Source organism: Megalopta genalis, chromosome 6, assembly GCF_051020955.1.
Source record: "Megalopta genalis isolate 19385.01 chromosome 6, iyMegGena1_principal, whole genome shotgun sequence".
In the NCBI taxonomy this organism is placed as follows: Eukaryota; Metazoa; Arthropoda; class Insecta; order Hymenoptera; family Halictidae; genus Megalopta; species Megalopta genalis.
Window position 1 is genome coordinate 501,087 of NC_135018.1, and position 25,303 is coordinate 526,389.

Here is a 25,303-nt window from a genome sequence, read left to right on the forward strand (position 1 = left end):
GTGTTCCCTGCCGTTGCCAAGCTCGTACTCTCTTTGAAAAATACAATTATCCCTGCCGCCGAGATGCGTCGATCGCCACGCATGTCCAGCTATCGTACCTTTTTTCCCCCCGTCGACACGTATATTGCCTTTCGTCCGACGCGTCACGCTCGGTACCGTGCCAAATAACACGAAACCACCGTGACGTCACAATCGACGAAAATTCCTCGGAGACTTTCTTGCCGGGAAAAGCTGCGCACCGAAAGATATAATGCTCGATGGAGCTCTTCAAGGTCCCCTTACAACTGTCGCGGCTGCTAGCATTGCACCTTTGCGCACCGTAAAGTGCACTCATGCAGCGGCATCGCGTTGTCGATCAAGAGACACGTGGACCTCTGGAGAGGGTGGGGGTTTGGGAGATCAAAGGTGGCCTCGCGTAAAAATATTTCAACCAGGAGATACAAATATTTGCTAATATTATTCTGTAACAAACAAGAGTATTTCGTTAACTGTTTCCAATACTTTGTTAAAGATTTTTACACGGGTCCGGTGGCCACAAGTGAAAATCGAGAAAGAGGGGACGTTGCACGTGACTAGACCGTGGTTCTCAATCTCGTTCCATTCATTTAACCATCTCATTCATTGAGAAATGTTTAATTTGTTGGTAGTTTTCTATAAATTTAGAGTTATTATTTGTGCAGAAAATCACATTGAATGTGCAATATAAGGTCAGACATAAAAGTTGAAACTCTTCCCCTTTCTTTAAAAATAACTACAATAGATTTATATATTTATAGATTAGATATTTATATTATTTAGATTAGACATAAATATATATAAATTAATATAATGTTTATATCATATTATTTATTATATTATATATATATATATATATATATATATATATATATATATATAATATAATATATAATAATAATAATATTATAATATAATATAATATAAATATAATACTAATGTTCCTTCGATTCAGATAACCGAAATATCTAATCTAATATCTAATAAACATATCTAATAAACATTATTACTACTTAGTTATAGTACTGTATTAAATCCTGACTGATTTGTGCAACCGTTTGTGAACCAATTTAGACCGATCTACATACTTACGCGAATTCTGCTAACCGAAGAGCCTAGAAATCGGAGGTTCGTCTTTTAAATAAAAGCATATTTTGTGTACAAATATGAACCAGTGAAACAGATTTCAAAGAACGATGGTAATCGCATCGTGTTAATCCGTAAGCATTCTTCTGTAGCGCGTACGACGGAAAATGAGAACGTGCAAGCAGCACGTGACAAAATATATCATAACTCGGTTGTAATCTTGGCTGACAGTCAGTCCGGTCATCATCGGTATCTCGAGGAGGAACGCAGCGTTAATTCAACGTCTGATGATTTACGATGAAGAAGACGTCGCCTGAATCGATGCCCACGAATTACACAGAAGTGGAATGAAGGGTAAATATTAAACAAAAGTTGCAAGATTTATATCCGAGTGAATTGTATCAAAATTTCGTCGTTGGAGATGGACAATTTTGCTTTCGTTGGCTAAAAGTGTGCACAGTTACCACCCCATATGCGTTTACGAGAAGAAATCATTAGATCGTGTATACAAAATCGTGAAAAGGTAGCAATTTTGAAAAATTGTTCGCACACATCGCCGAGCGAACCAGCCATTTCGAGCACGAATGCTTTCGCCCGTTGTTTTACCTCGCTCTCGAAAAGTTTGTCTAAATAACCGTCCGATCTAGAATACGTCTGACTAAACGCGGTGAAGAAATCCTGTAACAGAATCGACGAGCGATTCGCGCGTCCTCCACGGCCGGTTTACCTCTTGCATTTCGAGTGAGATAGGATCGATACGGTATCGTGAGATCTTCAGCACTTTTCATGATAATGAATTTCATCGTCGATACGAGTGGTTTTCGGAAATGTCCGTGATCACGTTCACGGCATAAACTCGTTGCACCCACTGCTCGTGAACACTCGACGATGGCCTGTACTTATCTTGAAACCCTGATGGCCGAGAAAGAGAGCCCGAGAAGCGTTCCCCGATATTTCAAAAGTTTTCTCTGGCCGCCACCCAAGGCTAAAACACTCGAAATAACGCAGTAGCAATTCGTGTGGGCGGTCTGCCGGACGGTCAGCCTGGTCACACTGGTGTCCGGTGGCAGGTGGAGCAGCTTTTGAGGTGGATCCCTCTCTATCTCGGCTAGTCGAACCAGCAGATGTAAAGGTCGCGCGCGCCCCGAGAATTAGGTCTATGGAACTGGGTTAACCAAATCGACTACTATTTTCTGATTTCCCACTGGCCGATACGTATCGCGGACCGCCCTAAGCTCCGCTCGAGAGCTAACACGGCCATTGTATTTTTTTATCGACCTTGTCAGATACGCGGATGCATCGGCTGCGATCGGAAACCTTGGTGCTAGATCCGGGTGAGTCTAGATTCCGTAAAACTTCCAGTACGATCTTATTGAAAAGTGGACTGTGTGCATCAAGGTATCCTATCGGGCAAGGTAGGGTGGAATTACGAGTAATTTTCAGGTTCGGCAGCTTTAAGCTACCAGCCTTGTTAATTGTCTTTATTGGCAGCTCCCTGTAATGAAAGATACAATGGACAGTTTAAAATTTAAAAAGTACGTGGACATTGATTTTTTTTATTAAAAATAATCCATATTCTGTAATATTTTGGCCTACGTAGCACCCGACCGAATATCAAAATATAATACACTGTAACAATTATTAGAAGACGACGTATAATTTAAGTTACAATTTCTCATTATTAGAATAATTATTAGTACTACTTTTTAGGTACGTAATTGCATCGAAGATTGCATTCTAGTTGCTCGTGCGACGGTCTCCGAAATAAATTCGAAAAATTTCGAAGTGCCTGGTGCGCGTCGTAAACTCTTGCCTCACATGCCCGCCAAAAATATGCCGAGGAGCAAATGCATTCGGTTGCCTTCACCTATCGGTCCGGCCAGGACGAAGAATCGCCCCGAGGAGTAACCGAATGCACTGCCAGCAACGAAGACGATTGAAAATACCTCGGGGTTTTCGTTTCAGTTTCGAAATCCGTGCCCGAGAATTGTAGTATCCCGCGGCGGGACTAGAGCTAGCTAGCTTCTAGCTGGCTGGCATGGGCATAGGCACCTGTCGCGCGTCGCCGACAGTGGAAATAGCTGTTTGCAATGAGAAGAAACGTGCGCTTGCTACCCACCCGACATCGTGTACGTGGGTGCCTCGAGATTAATCGCTGGTACCGAGTACCGAAACAATCGTAAACGGCTCGCATCCTTGCCGCGATGTCGGCGAATCCTCTCGATCAGTACCTCGCCATCGATTCTAGTTCGGTCATTGGTCGTAGTTTCTCTCAGAAATCTGATTCTCGTTGAAACTGCATCTCGTTTCGTCCGAAACGAGAAGTCGCATTAGCACGACGAAGTCGCATTCGTTGAAATTTTTATGGCCCCTTTTCTCAAGATTTACGGTAACCCGCTGAAATCCAATGCAAAATAGTTCTTCGATTGTCCGAAAAATAGCAGCGCTTAATTCAATCGCGCAAATTTGTGTAATTTTACAGAACTTGTAAATTGCATAAAGTCATCGTGAATTGGATTCCTTCTTGGAACGATGTTGACCGATACTGGTTAAAGTCTTCAATATGTAGTAGACCTGAAAAATAAAAGTCGAGGCTAGGTTAATCGAGAAAAAGAGAGAGAGAGAAGAGAGGGAGAGGTAGCGGAGCGTTGTAAATTCATAAATTATCGCGAGGAACTTCCTGTAGCGTTACGTAAAAGAAAATAGGTAGCAGGTTTAAAGAGCTGCCACTACACAGCGGCGGAAGTATGGAAATCACGTTTGTCTGGTAGCGGGGCATAAGAAGTCCCAGCGACTTCTTACTCGAAAGCTCTCTAGGACTATTTTTGTCCATAAGCTGAATAGCGGAAATAGCTTAGCCTAGCCCCTGGCCTAGAGCGTAGGCTTTTGACCGGCCATTTTAACGTCTCTTTCAAGGATATATCGTGACGTCAGGACAGAATTTCTTCGAGAAGAAAAATGTGACTTCACCGAGCGTCGACGTGTAACTTGTCACCCCTTTTTCTTATCGTGTCGCGTCTCTCGAAACGTCCCGCGTCTACGTTGCCGTCCACGAGTCAACCGATACTTTCCGAAATACGTAAAACCGTCTTATACTTATCAAACTTCCATAAATATTTCGTCATCTTTCTCGGTACCGATAATCTTCGTTGTAAAATAGCAGCACGACCGTTGAAACTTTCTCTTTGTTAATTTCTAAAATAATTATCATTGGCCCTTTGAAAAGGGATGTTGACACACATCGACGATATCATTTATGGTACACCGGATGAGATCGCATTAGCTAATACTAAGATATTCGCCGTACCGGTATCTCGGGCGTCTTCTCCGATTAATCTTTAGGACAACGTAACGCGTACGCGTTTCTATTTCTAAATAACACTTAATCTACCGAAGACCGAAAGTGACGCGCGTTGTTTCGTACAAATAAAAAGATTGAATTTACATTTCGCTATTTCTATTATAACGTATTCTTGAACGATTTCCTGCGAACGATTCTTCGTAACGTCAACAGTTTTAAAATAAAAACTGCGATAATCGTAGACGTAGCTTTAAACAATTATTCGATTAGCAGGAATAATCGATAAAAGGCTAACGAATTCTTTAATTCGTGAAAAATCAAGCGTTTAATAAAGCCGTTCTATACACACACGGTTAATAAGTTTCCTTGCAAGTATGCGAGCCGCGATACGCAATTTTTTCTTCGAAATTGCTGATCGTTCGATGACTTACGAACGATGGCGCGTGTCAGCGATTACGGTAACACAGCTTCGTAGCTCGTACGCGTCCCGATAATCCGCGCACCCTTGACGTCGTCCACGTCCACGTCCACGTCCACGCTCGCCAAGTCCGACCTCGGTGTATCCTTGTGACTATTTTTGCGTTACGCGTTTCGACATGATAGATGGGAGTTTTCTGCGTTTCCTCGACGTCGCGTTGCTCGAAACCTGCCAAAGTTTCTCCCCAGCGGCAGAAAACGTTGAATAATTTAGGACCGCGGACAATACCTGTCGTTTGCTCGCATATCGCACGGGCTCGGACGGTCGCCGCGAGCTTTCGGCCTACCGTGAACGCCTGCCAACAGATTTTGCTCTACATCTCGAAACGATCGCGAGAATTTCGGTCCCGGCTTCTCCGCCGGCGGCTCGGGCCACCCTTCCCGAGCCTGCTCCAACGCGACAGTGAAAACGGCACCGGACAGGCCCGACAAGGGCGAGGGCGAGCCTTCTTCCAGTCGGCACGTGCTCGATTACAGACGGACTCCGCGTCGTAAAAATAGATTTCCTCGCTGCTTTCATCGAGTCGTAAACACGTGTAATGAAAGGCAACAGCAGGCCTTACCGTGACCCTTTTCCTTTTTTTATACAGGATGAGGCGCGCGACTGTAACCACTCCGATAACTCCGTAAGCGACGACTTCGGCAAACTGCGAAAATAGCATAGATACGGATGCGTCGTCGCGGACCGAACACGCAGCGCGAACGAAAACTAATAGATCACCCCCTAGATGCAAGCGATAACGGACGTATTTATAGTAAAGGAGGTTTCTTTCTTCGCCAATTTATTCTTGCCGGCAGATAAGCATTTACAGACCACTGAACGGGTCGAACGGGATTTTCTTGGTGCAGGATCCGGTGTCCTTGAAAGCGTTCCGCTTTAGAGGGAAAAGACTCATAACCCGGAAAAAGGATACACGCGACGGCGCTTGTGCAGAGAGATCCGCGCGTGTTATTTATATTGGATATTCCGCGAGAGTTAACGCTATTTGCACCGTCGTTTTAAGGCTTGCGCGAATCAACGTCGAATATCCCGGGCACGGAACGGTTCCGTCTCTAGCTATCGGCATTTATAGTCCGCGCCGAAGCATTTATCGCCGACTACAAACTCCAACGATTGATCGACTTTGTATCGACGTGCAAACAATCGCGTAGCGTTTATTTATAACCCTTCCACGTGTCGTCGGGGATTGAATTAAAACAAACGTACAACAAAGTGCACGGGGAGTCTTGGCAGCGGCCGTTCGCGAGGTTTATCGGCGGCGTTCACGGCGGAATATCGCGGCTGCCGCGAACCCGAGTTTCTGGCACGAATTTCCCTTCGGAACGGTCCACGGTTAAATTGATTCTTCAACTTGATAACCTACTCCAATAAAAGATTCGCCGGCGGCCCGAATTATTCTAAGCCGTTCGATCGCGAATCCCCGTGGCCCGAACGCGACGTCTAAATTTGTGGATGCCGATCTCTCTCGCCGTTCGAAGATTTCTACGATCGCGAGCACGCCTTCGCCGCGACGAAGCATCGACCATCAAGGATGCGAGAGCGAAGATGGTGTCGAGGTACCGGCCCACGAGGTGCCGCGGCGAGCTAAACGGGGTGCACCACCGGCCGGTCCAGAAATTTCCGACCACGCGCGAGCGAATTGGTCCTTGATAGGAAACGGCGGATTCCATGAGCCGAGGGGTTTCGCGTAGCACCGAAATTAGACGTAAGGATCGGCCGGTTGAACGGCGGCCGTGTCGTTAGGGAATCTTGGTGACAGCCGCTATTATCCTCTCGGTGCTCTTGCACTTTGCTGCGGATGCCAACTATCGGCAGCCGCCTATGTAGAGATGTCAGACTATATTTGGGACGTTGAGCTACGGTTACTTCACTGGCCCAGTTGGCCGTTGATCGGACCCCACGTATTTTTAGTTTAGGTCGTAAGCACCTAAGAGCAACTGCATCGCAAATTACTCGAGCGGCGTACGCGCAGGTAATGAACGTGTACAGACCAGGCGGACTGCCGTGTTTATAATTAGACCAATGTTACTCGCACATGATTTTACATAAGTGGCACCGATATTACGGTTAACCCTGAAAATCGGCGCGACAAGGCACGACGCGACGCAACGCGACGCGACGCGACGCGATGCGACGCGACGGCACAACCTGCGCGCGTCCGCAGGCCGATCGTTCTTGATCCGCGGCTGTTAGGCTCGCTTGACAGACGCGTTGACTCTGTATCCCCAGACTTCCTACCGGAAAGAATGTCTCTCTGACGCAAGCCGCTGAGCCAAAGACCCGTTGTTGTTTTACGTATGCACACGTGCACGCTCGTCGGGCGCAGGTGACGAACACGGCCGCGGAACTAGATCTCTTAAATATTTCAGATCAACAGGTAACGCGTCCGCATCGATCGGCCCGAACTTCGGCAGATTATCGTCTCTCGTCTCTAGAAACTCTAGACTTCTTTCGTCGTGGGATCTATCGCCGTCTTGGCGAACGTGCCGCGCGCGTATCCGTCAGCGTGCAACTAAAGACGCTGTCCCTTGTTCCCTACGTCGAAACGTGTTTCGAGTCTTCGATTGAAACGAAAGCGAAAAAAACGCGGCCATCGAGTCGACTTAGCACGTATCGTTCTGGAGTAACGCGTACGGTAAATTCTCCCTAATTCGCGCTCAGAATTAGAAAAGAAATTCGCGCTCCCTAACGCGCGCGCGCGCGTGCACGTACCCCGGAACACCGTTCTTTGGAGATATGGTCGACGGAAGCGGTTCTGCTTCCTCGTTAAAAAGTGAACGTACCCACGCTCGCATCCGTGTCCCGGTCGTATTTTTAGGAACCGGCAGGATAATACAAAATTAGAGCGGGCGGCCTTTTGTACGAGACGCGTCATTAGTTGTTTGCGGGACTACGGCGCGTGTTACTCCCAATCCACTCGCTGTCCCTGGGAGGCATTATTGTTGCCAGAATCCAGAATAGACGTATCTTGCACGCTCTGCTACACCCCGTAACCCCTATCTGTCATACGGAGTCTCAACTTTGATCCTCCCGATGGCACCCTTAAATCTCTGCGCGGCGGCGTCTTTCGTCGCGAGGATTTCTCTCCGGCCACAGCCGAAAGTCTAATCGTGCTTTGCCATTTTTTTTCTCGCGAATATACACGATCCTCGACGGACTTTCCTATCGACGTTCCGATTTGTCCCATTTGATGCACAGCGGCGTAATATTTTAGTCGAGACGTGCCACCTGTCCGGCGCATGCTCGCGACCGAAACCGGTGGTCTTTATCAAATTCGAAGAACAAAAAAAGAAAGAGAAAAAGAAAAAAACGGCTCGTCTTGAAACGCGTTACGTTCTATCGATCACTGGAGATGACGCGCTGTCTCGTCGCGTGTGTTTAACACTTCGTTTATAAAAACGTCCGTAAATAAATGGGATTCGGGTTGCCGTTGCGAGCGGGTCGAGAACTAACGTGCTCGTAGCTCTATTTCGGTGGGGTCTGTCCATTGAAATCAACGTTAACGCGGAATCTAAGTTGCCAGAACACGTGTTCCGCTAAATAGAATAGTATCGTTATAACGCGCAACGAGTAGTCTCGTAAACAAACGGTCGAACGGCGATATTCGCATTGAAATAAATGGTGTAACAGCCCTTTTTTTTATAAACTTCCCGAGATCGATTTACCGTTTCTTTTCTCTCTTTCCGCCGAGGCTCGACGCGCGGTTTAAAAAACACGAGGGCCAAGGAACTATTTTTGCTAATGAATGTACGATGGCCACCGTCGAGCTTCTCGGTGGCTCGAAAATAAAAAAAATACGGTTCGCCTAATGAATACCGGAACGTCGGTACAGTGGCTGTCTTTTACGTAACACTTTATGTTTTACCTAAAAATAACGTGATGCTTTGAACTGCGACTACGAGTTACCGACGAAATAACGACGTCTATTTTCGGTCGTCGTAATGAGAGAATGCTGGTGGATGTTGCCCGAAACCTCTCATGGCAACTTATTAACCGATTCCCGCGACGAGGTTACCGCGACGAAAGCTTTCGCTCTCGACGGTGCTCGTCGTACGATCTCGTTGGTTCGGGCTTCTGACACGTGAAGTACTTTATCGAACGGTTATTAGGGACGACAATAGTCTGCGAAGATTATCCGAGCTTTCTAAATTCACCCTTGCTCGACGAGGGTGCGCTCTTAACGCGATAACGTTCTATTTTTCTGAACAAATTCGCGTTGAATTTATGAAAGATAGAATTTGGAGCAAAAATTTTCCACAAAAATCTGTGACCGTGATCGATAATACCATGGAATAATTACGATAGAAATCTGAAATATTTGCGGAAGAGCTCCGATTACACTTCGATGCTATATTTTACTCGTGTTACTCTCGTTTCCGGTCTAAATGTTTACTAAACGCGACTGTCTATGAATGAGTTTAATGTCATAGATTTTCAGCGATCGATTTTTGATTACCGGTGTTGGAAAACATTCAACGTGAACGTTCATGCGACCTTGTATTAATATATTCAATTTTCTCTTTTTCCTCGCGGTGGAAAAATCGATAAAATTACTTCCGCAGTAAGATTTCTCGTACACGAGACATGCGTAACGATAATGTTGTGTATCGATGTAACGAGATTTCTCGTGCCTGAAACGAGGAGCTAATCGACCAGCTATAGCGAGACTAAGGATAAAACACTCGTTTTCTATATCACTGTACCTTGAATAAGAATGTGGATCGTTTATTTATTCCCACTTCCTCGTTATTAATTGTTTCACAATCATCGCAAATATTTAAGTCTATTTTGAATAATCTAGGGTAGCGGAGCGATTGCTGTGACTTCAGTTTCTTTTCGAGCATAATTTTTATTAATTGGTAATTTATCGAATAAGACATATTACAATTTTGTATTCAAAAAGAAACAAAATAGAAGAATAAAAGAATATAATACGTCTTATTCGATAAATGCAAAGTTAATTATGTCCGAAAACGAAGCAAAGGCACGGTAACCAGCTCCACCACCCTATCTCAAATTAAATAATCTCTTAAAAAAGAAAAAATGGTTCATAATGATAACCTTGACAATCTTTGTAGTCAGCAGAGGCCCTTTTAATTACTTCAGTTGTTGTTACAAAGAAAATGGCAAAGGCACGCTCGATACGTAAATTGACCCTAAATGAACGTTCAAATTGTTCGCGAGAAAAATTTCGCGTCCAATCAAAACCGCGTTGTCCGGGGGAGCACTGTACAATCAAACAACCGACGATCCCGTTTCATTTGGCCGACTCAAGGAAACGCGTTTCCCTCGATTCGTTCGACATTGCCGAAAATAGGCTCGCGATCGCACCAAATATTTTCGGCTACCCGGTGCACGTTTATATTTAATTGGCAGCTAATGCATTCGCTTCCGATCGAACCCTTTCAAACGTTACAAAAATTCGGCGGTCTCGGTAAAGCCGTCTCAACGGAAGGCTGTGTCGTTCCCGGGTTACATTGGCCCGATGTAATTAGCACTGAAAACCTACGTAAAGTCAAGAATATGTTTCGAAAAAATTGATAAATAATAGCTGAGAGTGGTCGTAAATACAGTCTATTGTATAATATTGGAAATGGTCCGTCGGCCGAGGGTTAAATACATTTCGAAGCCGAGAAAGAAACACAGAACGTTGACCGTTCGCATATCTTTCTTCTTCTCGTTTATCCGCCGTCTGTTCCGCGGCCATTCGTTCGCTGGCTGCTCCCTCCTGAGCTTATGTACTTGAAAGTGTTCTAGAAACGCTGTCACGTGGGCGGCTAATGATTCTTTTCTGCACCTATTTATGAGTAATGCTCGTGCTACACCCCAAGTTGAGTCCCAATGCGCGATAATCGCAGATCAAACTCGGAAGATATTGCGGACGCTTTACGCGTGAACTACGACGATCGACGAAAGTGTAAGCAGCCGACCAGCTACAATCGCAAGCTGTGCCTAGCGAATAAAATACGACTCCATTTACACCGACAGAGTGCAAAATATTTAAAAAAAAATATATCACGCAGTGTTCATAGTGTCGCGTGTCTCGTTAAAAGCGTAAAGAACAGGGGATGATACAAGAATAGAACCATGTATAGTCGCTATCCGTTGATGGTTGTAGAAAACAAGACGATTACCTGTGAAATCCGCCACGTTTCCACGGTCTTTCAATTGCTTGAGCAGTGAAACTCGACATGAAATTATTCGCCGTAGGGGAAAAGAAAGCGATCGTTTCTTCCGTACGACGAACGATCATCGTTACGTGATATTGCTAGGAAATGTGGCATAATTGACTCGATAACAAAAATTAACGAAATGACTCGAATAACTAAAACATAATGTACCGTAATTTCGACGAAGATAACGTTGGGCGTTCTGTATCGACATAAGAGACACCGAGACACATTCGCGAGCAGATAGGGTGATTCTGTTCACGTAGCGAAGTTGAATCCCCTTGATAGAATTCCAAATTGTATCGCTACACGGAGATCAACGGTAAATCCTTCTACGTTTAACGAGATTGACGATACACAAATTCGACCAACAATTGTATCTGCAAAAGTCGTTTGTATCGTTTAAAATAAGTTCCTTTGGCATTAATACAAAGTTGAGTACGTTCAACCAACGTGCGGATAGATTCTTCTAACGACTACTCGTATAGTTTGAATAATAACAGAGATCCTTTCGTGGGAATTCAAAGTTTCGTTAATAACAAATTATGGAGGATGACAGGGAAGCATTTCGAACGAATATTGCGAACGGTATCGAATCGTCGGTTGCTTTTTGGCGAAAAATTAAAACGCGAAACCGCTTACTTTTCAAACATCGTATACTCGAAAATAAATGCATGATCTCGCGGCAGAACGATGTAAAAAAATCTTACACTTGGTAACAAGCGGCGACTTATTTTAAATTTACTACACGTTCGACCACGCGTCACGAAACGAAACTTATGTAACGAGCTGTAGTTTCCCCGAGACGATCAAGGTTCACCACCTCGTGCCCGTCAGTCCGGAGACAATAACAGAACAAAGCGACGAAGCTTAATCGGCGGGTTTGCCTTGTTCGGCTTGATGGTATAAATGATGTGTCCCAACTGGCGAAATAACAAATTTTTCGAACATGTTCGGTCGTCAGGGGTCGCCGCCGATAAATTACCTTTGAGGTTGTACCTGATATCGCACTTGGATCTGCGCCAACCTATTTTCGATCTTAAGAAAAATCTTTGTACCTTGAACGTTTCCAATAAGAACATTGTACCAATCGATACGTCGTCGAACGATCATTATCATCCCCCCGTAAACGAACGGACATCTCCGCTACAAGCAGGCTGACTATTTTGTCGCAACCCCTGGCGAAAAGCGTTCGAATTAAATAAAACTCGAGAATGTTGAAATCAAAATCAAAATTCTTCTTTGATTCGATTCGATTCGATCATCCCCAAGTACTGAGAAAATTTGTTAACAATCTCTGTCACCGACTATACTATTAATAAGCCGCTCTACCATCGGACTATAAGCCTGTCAATAACATCGTTCGACAGCGTGCAACATCAATTTTCAATCGCTTATCGATTTGGGCGTTATCTCGAGCATATCAGAGCAGCTTGGTATCGCGAAAAGAACGGTATTTGCGCGAGTCCCTTGCAGAGAACCCGAAGGTTCGCATGGTGGCCGAAGCGTCGTGGTTTCCGGAAGTCGATCGAAGGGGTAGGACGGAGGCGATGCGCGTGTCGTCGGTTTCTCGCGCGATTGTTATCGGCGCGTCGTCGCGCGTCACGACGCGCCGACGAACAAAGCGAACAGGGTGGTCCCGACGCGTTGTGCCGAATCTCGGCGAGCGTCGGCTCACCGAATTCGAAGGTTAAATCGAAAAAACTGCGACGACAGCCACAGGAGGCTGTGCGGCAGTCGCCGGGACCACTGGCTTCTGGCCAGAGTTTTCCCTCGTTCGGTGTCTCGCCGCCAGGTAGCGACGCCTATGGACTATTTAAAGGAATTTCGGCGACGTTCGTTGCTTCGTTTCGTTCAGCAGCGCAGGCGTTGCCCTTTGAATGTTTGTTGTTTGTTTTCGCCCTCACCCTTCCATGTAAAGAGTAAATAGTAAGCACGCGTTTCGAGCGATGCTCACGGAGGAGTAGCCGATCCGGATAAATCTCTTCTAGACTCAGTTACACAGTGTGACAACAATTTTTTATATATATATATATATACATATACATATATAGACATATGCATATATTTATATAGTATATACATATATAGCTGCCGTACGAATTCGTACGGTTTGACCAGTGTTCGGGACCGGGACCTACGGTGCCGGTGTTTCTCGACGGAACCGAAGAATCGACGGGCCTCAGGTGAAGAAAGAAGCATTGGTAAGTCCACTTGCTGCGTCAGCACCGGTGACACCGCCGAGTTAGTGTTTTGTGATGGTACATCTCGCCCGACACAGTGTGAACTAATGGGAAAGGATAGACGGATAGAACAGCGGAAAGAAAAGAATTGAAATGGACATGGACACCGGAAAAAAAGTGATGTGTGACAGTAAAAGCTAAAAGGAACACCTAGCTGCATCGTGGACTCTTTGTGTTACGGAATCGTGAAAAGTCCTACGTGTCCAGTGATCTCTCGTACCTTTCCCGTTAATGATCGATTTGACGGAATCGACCGGACACGGGGGTTGACCGTCGTTCGTAGGAACCCGTTTCAATACACGTAGAGTTTGATAAGAGGCAATATCGATCTAAACGCGCGCGAGATGCGTCGAATGGATTCCTATTCTATCGTTCGTAGTTTGCCGCAAAATCGAATTGTAATAGTAACTCGTCGAGAGTTGTAAGGAACGGATACATTTATCGCGAAGCTTAGAAATGTTTTGCCAAGTACGGTAATGTCTCCCTAACTGACGCTCGGATTGCGCGCAGAAAAATGGCCAATTTGGGAAGAGGAGATACGATTACTCGAGCCTCGCAGCTCGTTTTTATAGTTCTTGAGAATTCATAACTATGGAAACGGATCGCAAGGCTCGAATAATCGTATCTCCTCTTCCCGAATTGTCCATTTCCATGAAGAAACTGAGCGTCGATTAGAGAGACATTGCATTGTATTCGTAACAATCGTACGGTTATTGATTGTTTCAAAAATTCTACGTTCCCGGAAGCAACGGGGTAATGATAAGAAAACGTTGTTCAGGATCGCTAATGTTTTCTTAGATTAGCGTAGCGTACCCAACTTTCAGCTAGACTAACATAGTGTATTGCTTCATCGTATGTGTCGGTGTGAGGCTCACGTTACATACAAACACGACCTCTACTTGTTTGCCAACAAACGTACTACATTTCCTATCTTTATAGCCCGTCCACCATGTTGCATCTCATCTTCAAATAGAAACCGTTCCGCCGCGCTGCAACGATTGGAATATTATATCACCACCAGTCTGTTACCTAACAATATTTTGGCATTAGCGTTTCGCTCCTTTTAATTTAAAATGACTCATCCCGCTTGCGTCCGTACGAACAAAGTCGTCGCTTGTTCGCCCGTTTCGACGAGCAGCTATTTTAATAAAATAATGGAACCTCGATAAAAAGGTCCTGCGTGCACATGCGAGGAGAACTCGATTCAGGAAAAATCGAGGGAGAGGGGATAAGGTTGCCCGTATGCACGGAGAAAATTGAAATAGCGAAACGCGAAATCTAAAAGTAGACGTCGAGCGCGGGCTAGGATAAATCGTAGAAAAGTGCGTCGGTCGGTGCGTGCAGTTGGTAAAAACGGGGGAGAGAAGTCGGGCTTAGAGATAAGGGAAGGCGACCGAGGGAGAAGCGGGAACGTAGAGCCGGTACAGCCAGTAGCAGCGTGATAGAGCAAAACCGAGAGGGAGGGAGAGAAATCAGAGTGCCTCCTGAACATCTCTGCCAAAATAATTAGGAAGTCGTCGTCAGAGACGTGCTAAAATCGTCCGCTGGGGCACGCGCGATTTGGCCGGCTAGTTGCGTCCCGGGCGTTCGAGCGAGCTGGTCGGCCGGACAGGTTTCGGACCGGTTTCAAAGTGTACCCGCCAGTCCCGCGCGGCCAATCGTCTAGCCGCGGTCGTCTGGCCTTTTAGCGCGTGCCATTATTCGAAGTTTGCCAAACCGAATGTTATGACCGTTTGCGTATTTTCGTTGGTGCAACGAGACAGCCGTCTACATTAGCGTCGAAAGGGTTAGTTTTGCGGGAGTTTTATAATAATTTCTTGTTTGAATGCGCTTTGCGGAAAGGAAAGATCGAACTGGGAAGCGAGGGGGCGGAAAAGAGATAGAGGCCTCGACGAAGATTCGATCGAACGTCGCTTTAGATCCAGGTGTCGCTCTATCGGGATCCAGATTCGAAGACTTTTGCTAGTCGATCGAATTCGGGTTCGAATGAAAAATCTTACCCGAGATTGTCGGACTGTCGGTTGTTCCTCGCTGCGTGGCTGTCACTTGCGACCGATTTTGGTGACCGTAACCCCAATGGACTACTTCACCCTTCCATTGACACTCGAGTTTAGCACCTAACCTTGGCTTCGACGTTTACTATTATACGACCTTTGAACTTGATACGAATTCGAAGTTCGCTGATCGTCGACCTTGAACCTGCAACAATCGATCGGCATTGACACTTTCGATCGTGCGATGAATTTTTTGTGTGCTTACACCGTACTGACACTGTTCCGCGGCTGGATAACACGTAAACGGGTTAAAACTTTGCGCGCTACGACCGAATGTATGTCGTCGAATAGGAAACGAACGTCGTGCAAAATTGTTGCCGCGCGACAACAATTTTGCCGACGTTACCGATTCCATGAACAAAGCGATGTTAAAGATGCTAATCAATAAATGAATTTTTTTAAGCATTTGTCTAGATTCTTATTGAAAGAGCCTATTCATTTAGGCGACGATTATAATAATTGCAGTTCGTATAAATCATATATTCAAATTATGATAATACTTACATGTATACCGAATATATCTATATATATATTACACATATATAAATGAAATGTTTTTGAATAATTCGATTTAAAAATTCAATGTTTGTAACATCGAAGAAAACGAGAAACAAAGTAGAATTAGAATCAATCAAAGCCTTCGTTCGTTACGTAACAGTATCGAAAATTTGTCATACAGCTTCCACCCCTGTGATTTCACTTTTACATAACTAATAATCAATTAACTGTTGAACGAATCTACTTTCATTCGATTTACCGAGCCCTTTGATTATACACCCTCGGATACGTATATACTAAACCGATTATCGGTGTCGGAATGTTCACTTTCCTGCCGAAATCCTCGAGATGAAATAATAAGAGTACGAGAGCAACAGTTACATAACGACAATATAGTAATGTCCTTTGAATGTCTTAAAATACGCGCCAAGGAAATAGACTAGCAGAAGACTGAAAATAGCCGAGCGCGTCATACTTTACGAACGCTGTCCAGCCAATGGCGTCGTTCCACATGCTCGATCCGTTCGACTCGCACGCACTTTCCTGCGGCATGGCGCGCCGACCGTGACGCGGGTTTCGCGAAATATTGCAATAACGATCGATTAATTTTTGATCGCGAATAATCCCGTGACACGAATAATGGCCAGGCATCGAGTCGCGAGGAACCGATAGGCCGTTTAGCAATCACGGACGTATATCCGCGTTATTTACGTTTAACAGTGAATCGTAGACGGCGCGGTGGCAACTGCGCTCTGCAACTTGTTAATGGGGCATTCCGCGAGGTGGCGCGCGTGCGCAATGATTTGCCGTTCGCTGCGTCAGTCTCACGGAAGAGGTTTGCTTAGCAGTTAGGGGAAATATATCCGTTAGGAAAATGACGTGCGTCTCGAATTTCTGTGCCCGCGTATCGTGATACGTCGTGTTCCGGCCGCAGGACTATTATTCTTAGCGTCCGGCGAGTTTTTTTCGTGCCAATTCCGTTTCCTCGTTAGTTTTTTTGTGTGTGCTCGAGTGCAACTTAGGGACCTGTAGCTAACCTAAATATTCGGCAACCGTAACGTAATTTTTCTGTGACACGTCGTCGTCGTCATCGAACGCTTCGACACCGTTTCTGGTGAGTTTCGTTCTCCCGTTGAACCTCGTGCCGCCCTGTCCTTGCCCGCACAGAGTCAGAAAAAACGGAATAGCATATCGTGCCACGACGAAGTTATCGCAGTACGAGGAAGTTTTAACCTGTAACGGTCTGCAACGCGAACACGAGAAGTGCGTACACGCGGTGCATTTGCGTGCTCTATGTCCGCTCCCATTTTTGCCGCGTATTTCAATATTTTCTTTCATCTCCGTTATTTTACGAACGTTTCCATTGTCATTCCCGAATCGGCCTCGCGAAGAGCCTCTCTTTTCTTTCTTATTTACTCATTTTCATGGAGATTAAAATCGGAGTGCACAGAGACACGTTCCTTCCCTTTCAGCTGGGAGTGCCTGTTTTCTAATACTTTTTTGCTGTTTCGATTCTTTTCTACTTCTGCTCTATCACACATCACACTTTTTGCCATTATCAGCCTCGGTTTAGCGTGCGGTGAATCGTGGCTTATAATTATTTAGTTTGAGTCCCGCAGATCATTAAGTTCTTATGCAAGGTATATTCGTATTTCAGAAACTACAGTGTGAATGAACGTGGACAACCATTGAACAGATAAGATTAGTGACATACTAATACAAAAACAACCATGGAGGACGGCCATTGCAAAAGCGTGGAAGAGGTAGTAGGTTACTTCGGCGTCGATCAGGACAAAGGATTGTCTGGTGACCAGGTCAAGAGTAACCAGGAGAAATATGGTCTGAACGGTAAGTAACCGCATCAACAAAAGTACAGTTTCTACCTTACGATACCGCAGGCTTGTGCGTATCGACTTAAGAGAATATAGTCATGAACACGCGTATTTCGCTTGCTCGAATCTATAATTTACAATATTTTTATCCTGCGTCCCAGTGGATGCGATACGTGTTATGATCAGATCGTTGAATTGAGTCGCATAGAGATGTGAGACTACAAATTCTTTTGATTTTAGCGTTAACACGATAATTTTGCGTAATTCCAGTACCACAAACCTTTCGCAGAGGAAATTTGATTTTGCATGAAGGTCCACAGTCTAGTCACGATATATCGGAACTAGTACGCGTTTCCGTTCTGTGTGTACATAATTAAACGTCACGTGATGCGCCGCGCCGCTATCTGATGAGCAAATGTAACATTACGGGGTTCGCGTAACGCAGGAATTATAGCTTTCTACTTCTTCGTGATTGGCAAAGAAGCCGCACACGAACTTCGAACTCCGGTTCCGAGCCAATGCCGTATAATCGAGTCGCTCCTTGCACGCATATCACGAATACATACCTGCGGTACGATCGGCGAAGTTGAGTAGCGCGGTAAAAGTGATTTTATCATGCTCCTGATCTAACATTGGTCTGTACACCGCGCCGCACGGTGTTTAACCCCACCAGTGTCGATCCCATTGCCAATCCTCTGGTACACGTGTTCGAAGTTTCCTCAATGGCCCGCATCACTAAAGCACATTTACCAGTCTAGTAGTTTCTCAGAATACTTATATGTACGTCGATATGCGGGTACATTCTCTTTGAATTACAGAACTATCGAAAGTCGTGTCTCGAATCGTCTCAATCGGAACAGATGAATGAAGAATTTCTCAAATATCCAAGATGGCGTCCCTACTTCGTCCCCCCCCCTCCTTCCCGAACCGTTTAGATTTCAGATTTTGAAACATTTCGATAGCTAATTACCAAAAATTATGTTATATAAATTAAGTAACTTACAGTAAAATTTTAATGAAATATCGAAAATGTTTCTTCGTGTGTATTCTATTACAGTGTATCGACAAGAAGGATGCTTTAAATATTTGGAAAATATTTTTATTAGGTGTTCTTAAGATCTTTTCAGTGAACTGAATTCTAAATAAAACTTAATGCAAAAAGTACATAATTTAGTCGATTTAATGATACGTTTGAAGATATCTATGATATATGAATATTTGAGAACTATGAAAATCTATGGGAAAATGTGTCGGACACGTTTATAGTTCGAACGTAGTGTAAAAACATTCTCAATTTAGATTTTAATTACTTGCAGCTATTATATTGACAGTGTTAATGTTTTCTCGTGAAAATTTCCTTGCGTTCAGATCTGAAAGAAAATGCAATGCGCGCAGTTTGTAGAATAAAATTATATAACATCTCTCTCTCTCTCTCTCTCTCTCTCTCTCTCTCTCTCTCTCTCTCTCTCTATCTCTATCTCCCTTTCCCTTCCTCTCTCTCTTTCTCTCTTTCTCTCGAAATCTTGATTTCGTCGGACGATAAATATCGCAAACAAAAACATCCGTCATTAATCGATGTTGATGTTGAACGTTAATATCGGAAGCTTTGAGCTTCGCTTCGATAAAGCTAAGATAAGTCACTGGAGACACATGAGTTGTCCGATCAAAAATATCGTTATCGACAGAAGTGTACGATGACCTTGATGATTTTACCTGTAAATTCTGAAGGGGGTCTTCTGGTTTATTGTTAGAGCGTATCTCGGCGGGATGCTTGGGACTGTTTGTTTTCCGAAAATGTATGAACGTACATACGTGAATGAAATAGATTTAAATTGTTTGCGTATCACTTTCTTGGAGAGGTGGGCTCAACAATGAAATGTAATAGAAAAACACAGGGGATCATCTGTGCGTCATGATATAATTATACATTGTAATCAGTCCATGGAAGTCGTCGGATCGCGCGATCACTATCTTACTTATCATTCGATTCGTCGAAAGTCTAAAAGGGGGCCCGATAAAATCGTGTGTACTACGTTGGAAACGTAGCGTCAAGCAAAGAGTTCGTAACATGCATAACAAAAACATTCCACTCGTAAGATAAATAAATTCTCGAGAAGAAAATGTTCAGTTTGCGGAACGCATGGCCAAAGAAGCGAAACGTATTATATCCGATAGCCAATAGAACGAAGGTATTGGTGGAATTCTAGCGGAAAAAGTAATTAAAATATCAATAGAAAATCTCGGATAGAATAAAAAGTACTACGAAAATGCATAAACGCAGAAGTCCAGTAGTATGTTGAGTTAAGTCTTGTAGAGATCGAAATGGCGCGAAAAGAAAGATTCGACAAAAATGTCCCCTTCGAGCCTCTTCAAGATCGCGGAAAGCGTGACGAGAAGGAGGGTAGAAAGCGCAAGGTTGCGTTCGCGTGGCATTCCAAAATAATAAACAGTATTATGTAGTCTGTCAATAATGGCCTTGGATTCCAGTATCGTGGCATGCAGGAACAACCAGTTGGAAAATACGCGTTGCATCGTACCCGGAGAAGCGTCGGGGAAACGTGCGCGGCACGTTGACGTGAAATCAATGAAACGCGTTAATCAAGAAAGCGGGAGTTTAATGTGCTCGCCGCAGCGAGAACGGCTTGAAGTTGATGAAACGATTAATGAAACCTGTTAACGTTTCGCGCATACGACCTACTTAGGAAACCTATCGCTGCTTTTCGTTTGGGCAACGACGGAATTCTACCAATCTACACCTTTAACCCTAGCACCCCTTCGCGGTAGAACCGCGTTCATGCGAACTAAATTTTAGCTGTGCTCGGTAAACTGAACTCTAATCTGAACCGAATCCTCTTATAGCAATTGCCCGTTATCCTGTTGGTAGAACAGAAACTTTTGTTAGATTCGTTTGAAGGAAAAATACACTCTCTTTCGTAGAACTAAAAAGCTCGACGGATGGAATTAAAAAAGGACTTCGTTAGTAAACGCGGAATCTTGTCAAAAACCCGCGTGGAAAATTTGAAGAGACTCGTGGTCGAAGAGAGTTTAAAGAAAAAGAAGAAGAACGCGTTTAAAGTCTCGCGACTTTGGACCGTTGAAAAGCGTTCGAACCCGGTCAGTTGTTCGCGTTTCTGTACGAAACTTGCCCCACAATGTTCCTCGACAGTCGATCCACGAGAATGAAATCGATTTTTCGAAATTTCCAAACGGTTATATTGGCACAGTCATATTCAGCGTCGAACCGTTCTTTGACGCAATCCTGGGACCCGCGAATGAATTCTCAATCATTCATCAAACAAAGTGTTTGATTACGTTCTCGATACACGGCGGACGGTACCGTTATACTGACGAACGTCCGTTTTTTATCAATTTCACAGCACGCGCGCCTAGGCGATTCTGCCAGGCAATCACACGTGGCATCGATAGTTTATTTTCGCAGAGCCGTCGGTCCGAAGGCTTGTAACATCGAATACCAGATACTTTATCGTTCGTAAGAATCGCCGATCCAAATAATCCTCTTGATCTACAGAATCTAAAATGAGCGACACTCCTGCAAGCTCTCGTATCCCGCGAGATCGTTCGTTGCCACGATACTCGTCGAAAATGATCGATCGTATCCGATCGATTCTAGTTATCTCGTCGATCCGCATCGTCCAGCAGAATTTTCCAACGTTGTATTTACCAGTTTGCCTTTGTCGCGTAGACGCCCGTCGACTTGTTTGCCGGTTCAAGCACCGAGAAACCTTCCGTTCCTTGCTTGCTTTTACGATTCTCGCTCTTATCGCGGATCACGGCAATGACAGTGCATCGATTCCCTCTCGTTCTCCATCGAGACGATATTTTATTCGAAGAAACCTTTGCAGCAATTTCCTTCGAGCGAAATTTGTATCGGTAGAATTTTAATATCCGGTTAAAATTATTTCAACTCTGGGACAGCTGATCCGTTTAACGAACAATTCGATATTGTTCCAAAGTATCGAGTTGGAAAGATACTCTAAAAATATTCATCCTAAATGTAAGAAGAACACTCCGGATCTTCGTGCATTTATGTGGTTCGAATAAATTCTTGGAATTCGAATAATATGACCTTTATCGTAATACGAGAAGCTAAACTGATGGAGACGTTCCTCGTAGAAGCTCCCAGAGCAAGCATCTTGCACCATGATGCATCTTTGCAGAGATCTATCAGCATTTCAAGGGTTAACGGTTCGAATCCGCGCGAAGCGGTTGGTTTTCCATCGAGCGTTACGCGTCGCGATTACGAGCTTCGCGAAACAGGCGCTGAGAAGTATCGTCTTTCGTTTACGAAAATAAAATACGCGGGAGAAACAAGTTCGGTTGCATGTACGCCTTCGTGCCCGGACAAGAGCACCTATTTCCGCGGCTCCCATCGCGCTCAACAGCCCTTTCTGATTCGCCTCTGGTCCGAGAAGCGGCCGGACTCGCCGCATTAATCGGTGGTCGGTCGAACGTTCATCATGTTGCTCAAAGGGACGTCTTTTACACAGAGGATCCGCGGCTCAGACAATTTCGGTGTCTAAAATTGGTGTGCAAACGTGTACACGGTATTATTCGCAGTGTCGTTAAATTCATGGTTCGCCGGGTCCTGGTTTCTACAGGTGCTTAAACTCTTTCGAAGCTGATCTCATTTTCCATGCTCTGTCTGCCAGCTATTTATACGTGTTTCCGGAAGATCTTTCGACGCCACAGCGGTCTGCGAAACAATCATTTCTGGCCAAAATTCGATTCTTTCGACTTTCATATTCGAACGAAGTTCTTCTTCTTATGTATCGACGACTCCTTAGAAGCACGAAATCCAGAATATTAACAAGTTGTCCAGTATTCGCTTTTCTATGTATTGGAATTTAAGAACTTTAAAAAAGAAATTTCCTTTTTGTAAATATGCCGACCATCTCGATTTTTTAAATGTTATCGCATACCTTCGAAGTTATAACATTCTAGTCGGTATCGTGGCGAACTCAACGACTTATTATATTGTTACCGAATACCTTGAAACAACGTTAAGATAATTTACGGCAGGTGAATTCCTAGACCACCGTACGACGGCTCGGTTCGTTACGCGGCTCAGTCACTCGATGATATCTGGTATCGACCGATATCGAGTCTCGTCGGAGCACTCGAGACCTAATCGTGCATGGGTGTTCATAGATCGCGCGAGAAATTAGATTATTCGCTCGTTATGTCGCTAATTTGTTTCGATAATCGCGGAACTCCGGTATAACACGCGGCTGGCAAACAAAATCGCGGATCAGCGAGGATCCAAGTACTACATCGATTATAATAACTCGATAAGCGATAACGTCGTCGAGCCAGTGGAACAGCCGGAGTTATTATACCACGAACATCGATGTACAGGTCTTGATACGAGAGTTTTGCGTAGCACAGGGGAAATTCGATTCGACGTTTCTTTTCTGATTTCGATAATAATTTCAAACATAAATGTATCCAACTTCGCAGGAAATTTCGAAGCTGAATTCAATTTTCCAACCGGTCTCTCTGCAAATAACCTTGACATAGCCTTGCGCTATGCAAAATTAGCCCTCGCCGAAAGGAGGTACAGTAATGTCTCTCAAATTGACGCCCAGATTGCGCACAAAAATGGACGGTTTCGGAAGAGGAGATACGATTATTCGAGCCTCGCGGTTTATTTTTGTAGTTATAAATTGTCCACAATTATAAAAACGAGCCGCGAGGCTCGAATAATCGTATCTCCTCTTCCCAAATTATCCATTTTAGTGGACAATCTGAGCGTCAGTAAGGGAGACATTACTGTACACGCCTTCGATAGAAAAGAAATTCTGTAAGTTTGTTTCTGACTTACGTATGTACAAATATTTTTGTAGCTGATATGTGCTATGACGAGAAAATGCACTTAAACGAGCATTAGGTACAGATAAGTATCAAAGTAATGGAACACGTTCGTTGCTCATTGAACACACCAGGAGTGTATCGTAGACACGTTCTAGGATCGGAATTCACTGGAAAAAACTTCTAAAAAACAAATGGTCGAGTTCGTGTCCGCATTCCTATCCAGCTCAAATTGATACGCGCCGAAGATCAATAAATTTCCGATTTAATAGATACTCGTACTGTGTGCGGCGCCTGGTCAGGACGTTACAGCTTCATCACACTTTGCAGTACGTTCATCCTGTTCCAGAAATACACATTCCGCGGCCGTTGATACGTTCATCTGTTCATAAACGGCGCGTTCCCTTTCATCGCAGGTCGATCATGACTTCTCATTCTCGTCGAAGACCAGCCGTCATTTAGGCCGGCAATTTCGTGGAAATATTAGACAAACTTGTGGCGAACGAAGCGATTCTTTCGCACAGTTTGTATTCGAGGGGAATATCATCGAGTGCTGCGTAATTCGACGCCGACCAGCGTGTTTGCTTTGGTTCGAGTCGAGCTGACGTTGCGTGTTTCGAAATGTCCGTTTTCTTTTCTCGAGGAACGATTTCCGTGTATTTCAATTCTATCAACAGAAGAGACTTTCGCGTTTTTAGGATACTTTTCCGATGAATCGACGATCCTCCGGATAAAATCGATTCTTTTCTGAGAAACACGGTGTTCCCTTGTACGGTGCTCGAGGTTTTTGTCGATTCTCTTTGTCGAATCGTGCTCGAGTCAATTCTTGGAAGAAAATGTGTCTCGTACGTCTTCCAAAATTAAAGTACCATTAATAAGTATTCGAACGGTATCGTAAGTTGAGACGGACGTTAAACCTTAAATAATGCATAAAATATTATATATGTAATGCATCTTCTTTTCACTGTTCATAAACTGGTAAAAAATACTTTGCATTTCCATATCTCTCCGATGAAAGTTCAAGGATAGCGACGAAATCCCGACGGTGGTCATTCGGGATGCCAGGTGCATTGTGAATCCTCGATGCACCGTAGACGTAGAGGGTTCGCAGAATCGCGTAGCAATACCTTGCGGACCCCTCTCCCTTTGCACATCAATTAAAACTCCTCGGAACAGTCCAGAAAGGTTTCCTACTTGCTTAGTCATGGCTAGGGGATGACCATAATACTCTCGCCCTTCGTTCCGAGAAGCTTGTGCTGCTTCCCTTATTTTAGGCCCCGAAGTTTGGCAAAGGGTCTCCTCGTATCATGTCGCAATTATTCGTCGAACGTTAACGCGAAGCAGTCAGCCAGCAAATAGATAAGTAATTAGAAAAATTACTTCAGTAAAATTGTTTCATTTTGAGTCTTGCATCAATATGACCAGTTTACGGAAAGTTTTATATCATTTGCTCGAGGAAGTCTGGCTCATCGTTTTTAAAATGATAATGAAGTAATCGTCGCACAGTTTTAACTGGCAAGTAGATCCGAGCATGAAAGTTGAACACGTCATACTTCGTTTTAGACATTTTGCAACCCAGGGACAGTTGAGGTTTGTGAAAACAATTTATAATATCCTTGATACACAACGAATAATAAATATTTAATGCAGAAGAAATGGAACGATCGAGTGGTTGCACGCGCGTTTAAGTCACTTTTCTAACTAACTTGTTCCTCGCTATCTACAGGGTGTCCCAAAAGACCGCAGTGCACGTTAGTCACTGTCAGAGTTTAGCAAGTTTAGCGTTAAGCAACGAAG

The 25,303-nt window shown here is 44.4% G+C and overlaps 1 protein-coding gene and 1 long non-coding RNA gene across 7 annotated transcripts in view; one reads left to right on the plus strand and one right to left on the minus strand.

Annotated features, from left to right (window-relative positions):
• Positions 1–2,637: 2,637 nt before the first annotated feature.
• Positions 2,638–18,124, minus strand: LOC117218856 (uncharacterized). Of its 3 annotated transcripts, none has more exons than XR_004489891.2 (3): positions 17,958–18,124; positions 15,294–15,492; positions 2,638–3,675 (listed from the first exon to the last, which is right to left on the minus strand). It is a non-coding gene; the product is annotated as an uncharacterized LOC117218856 (long non-coding RNA). The 3 variants fall into 3 exon arrangements; XR_004489892.2 differs by lacking the exon at positions 17,958–18,124 and adding an exon at positions 16,321–16,590; XR_004489893.2 differs by lacking the exon at positions 17,958–18,124 and adding an exon at positions 15,852–16,265.
• The window catches only part of SERCA (ATPase sarcoplasmic/endoplasmic reticulum Ca2+ transporting SERCA), a 45,181-nt gene continuing 32,771 nt past the window's right edge, over positions 12,894–25,303 (plus strand). For 2 of the 4 annotated variants that reach the window (XM_033467486.2, XM_033467458.2), the window contains exons 1-2: positions 12,894–13,254; positions 17,503–17,693. In XM_033467486.2, the coding sequence (XP_033323377.1) occupies positions 17,576–17,693 (118 nt within the window). In that variant the 5' untranslated portion in view covers positions 12,894–13,254; positions 17,503–17,575. Of the gene's footprint in view, positions 13,255–14,872; positions 15,080–16,589; positions 16,960–17,502; positions 17,694–25,303 lie in introns of those variants that run through there. The other 2 variants (XM_033467478.2, XM_033467468.2) reach the window with 2 other exon arrangements.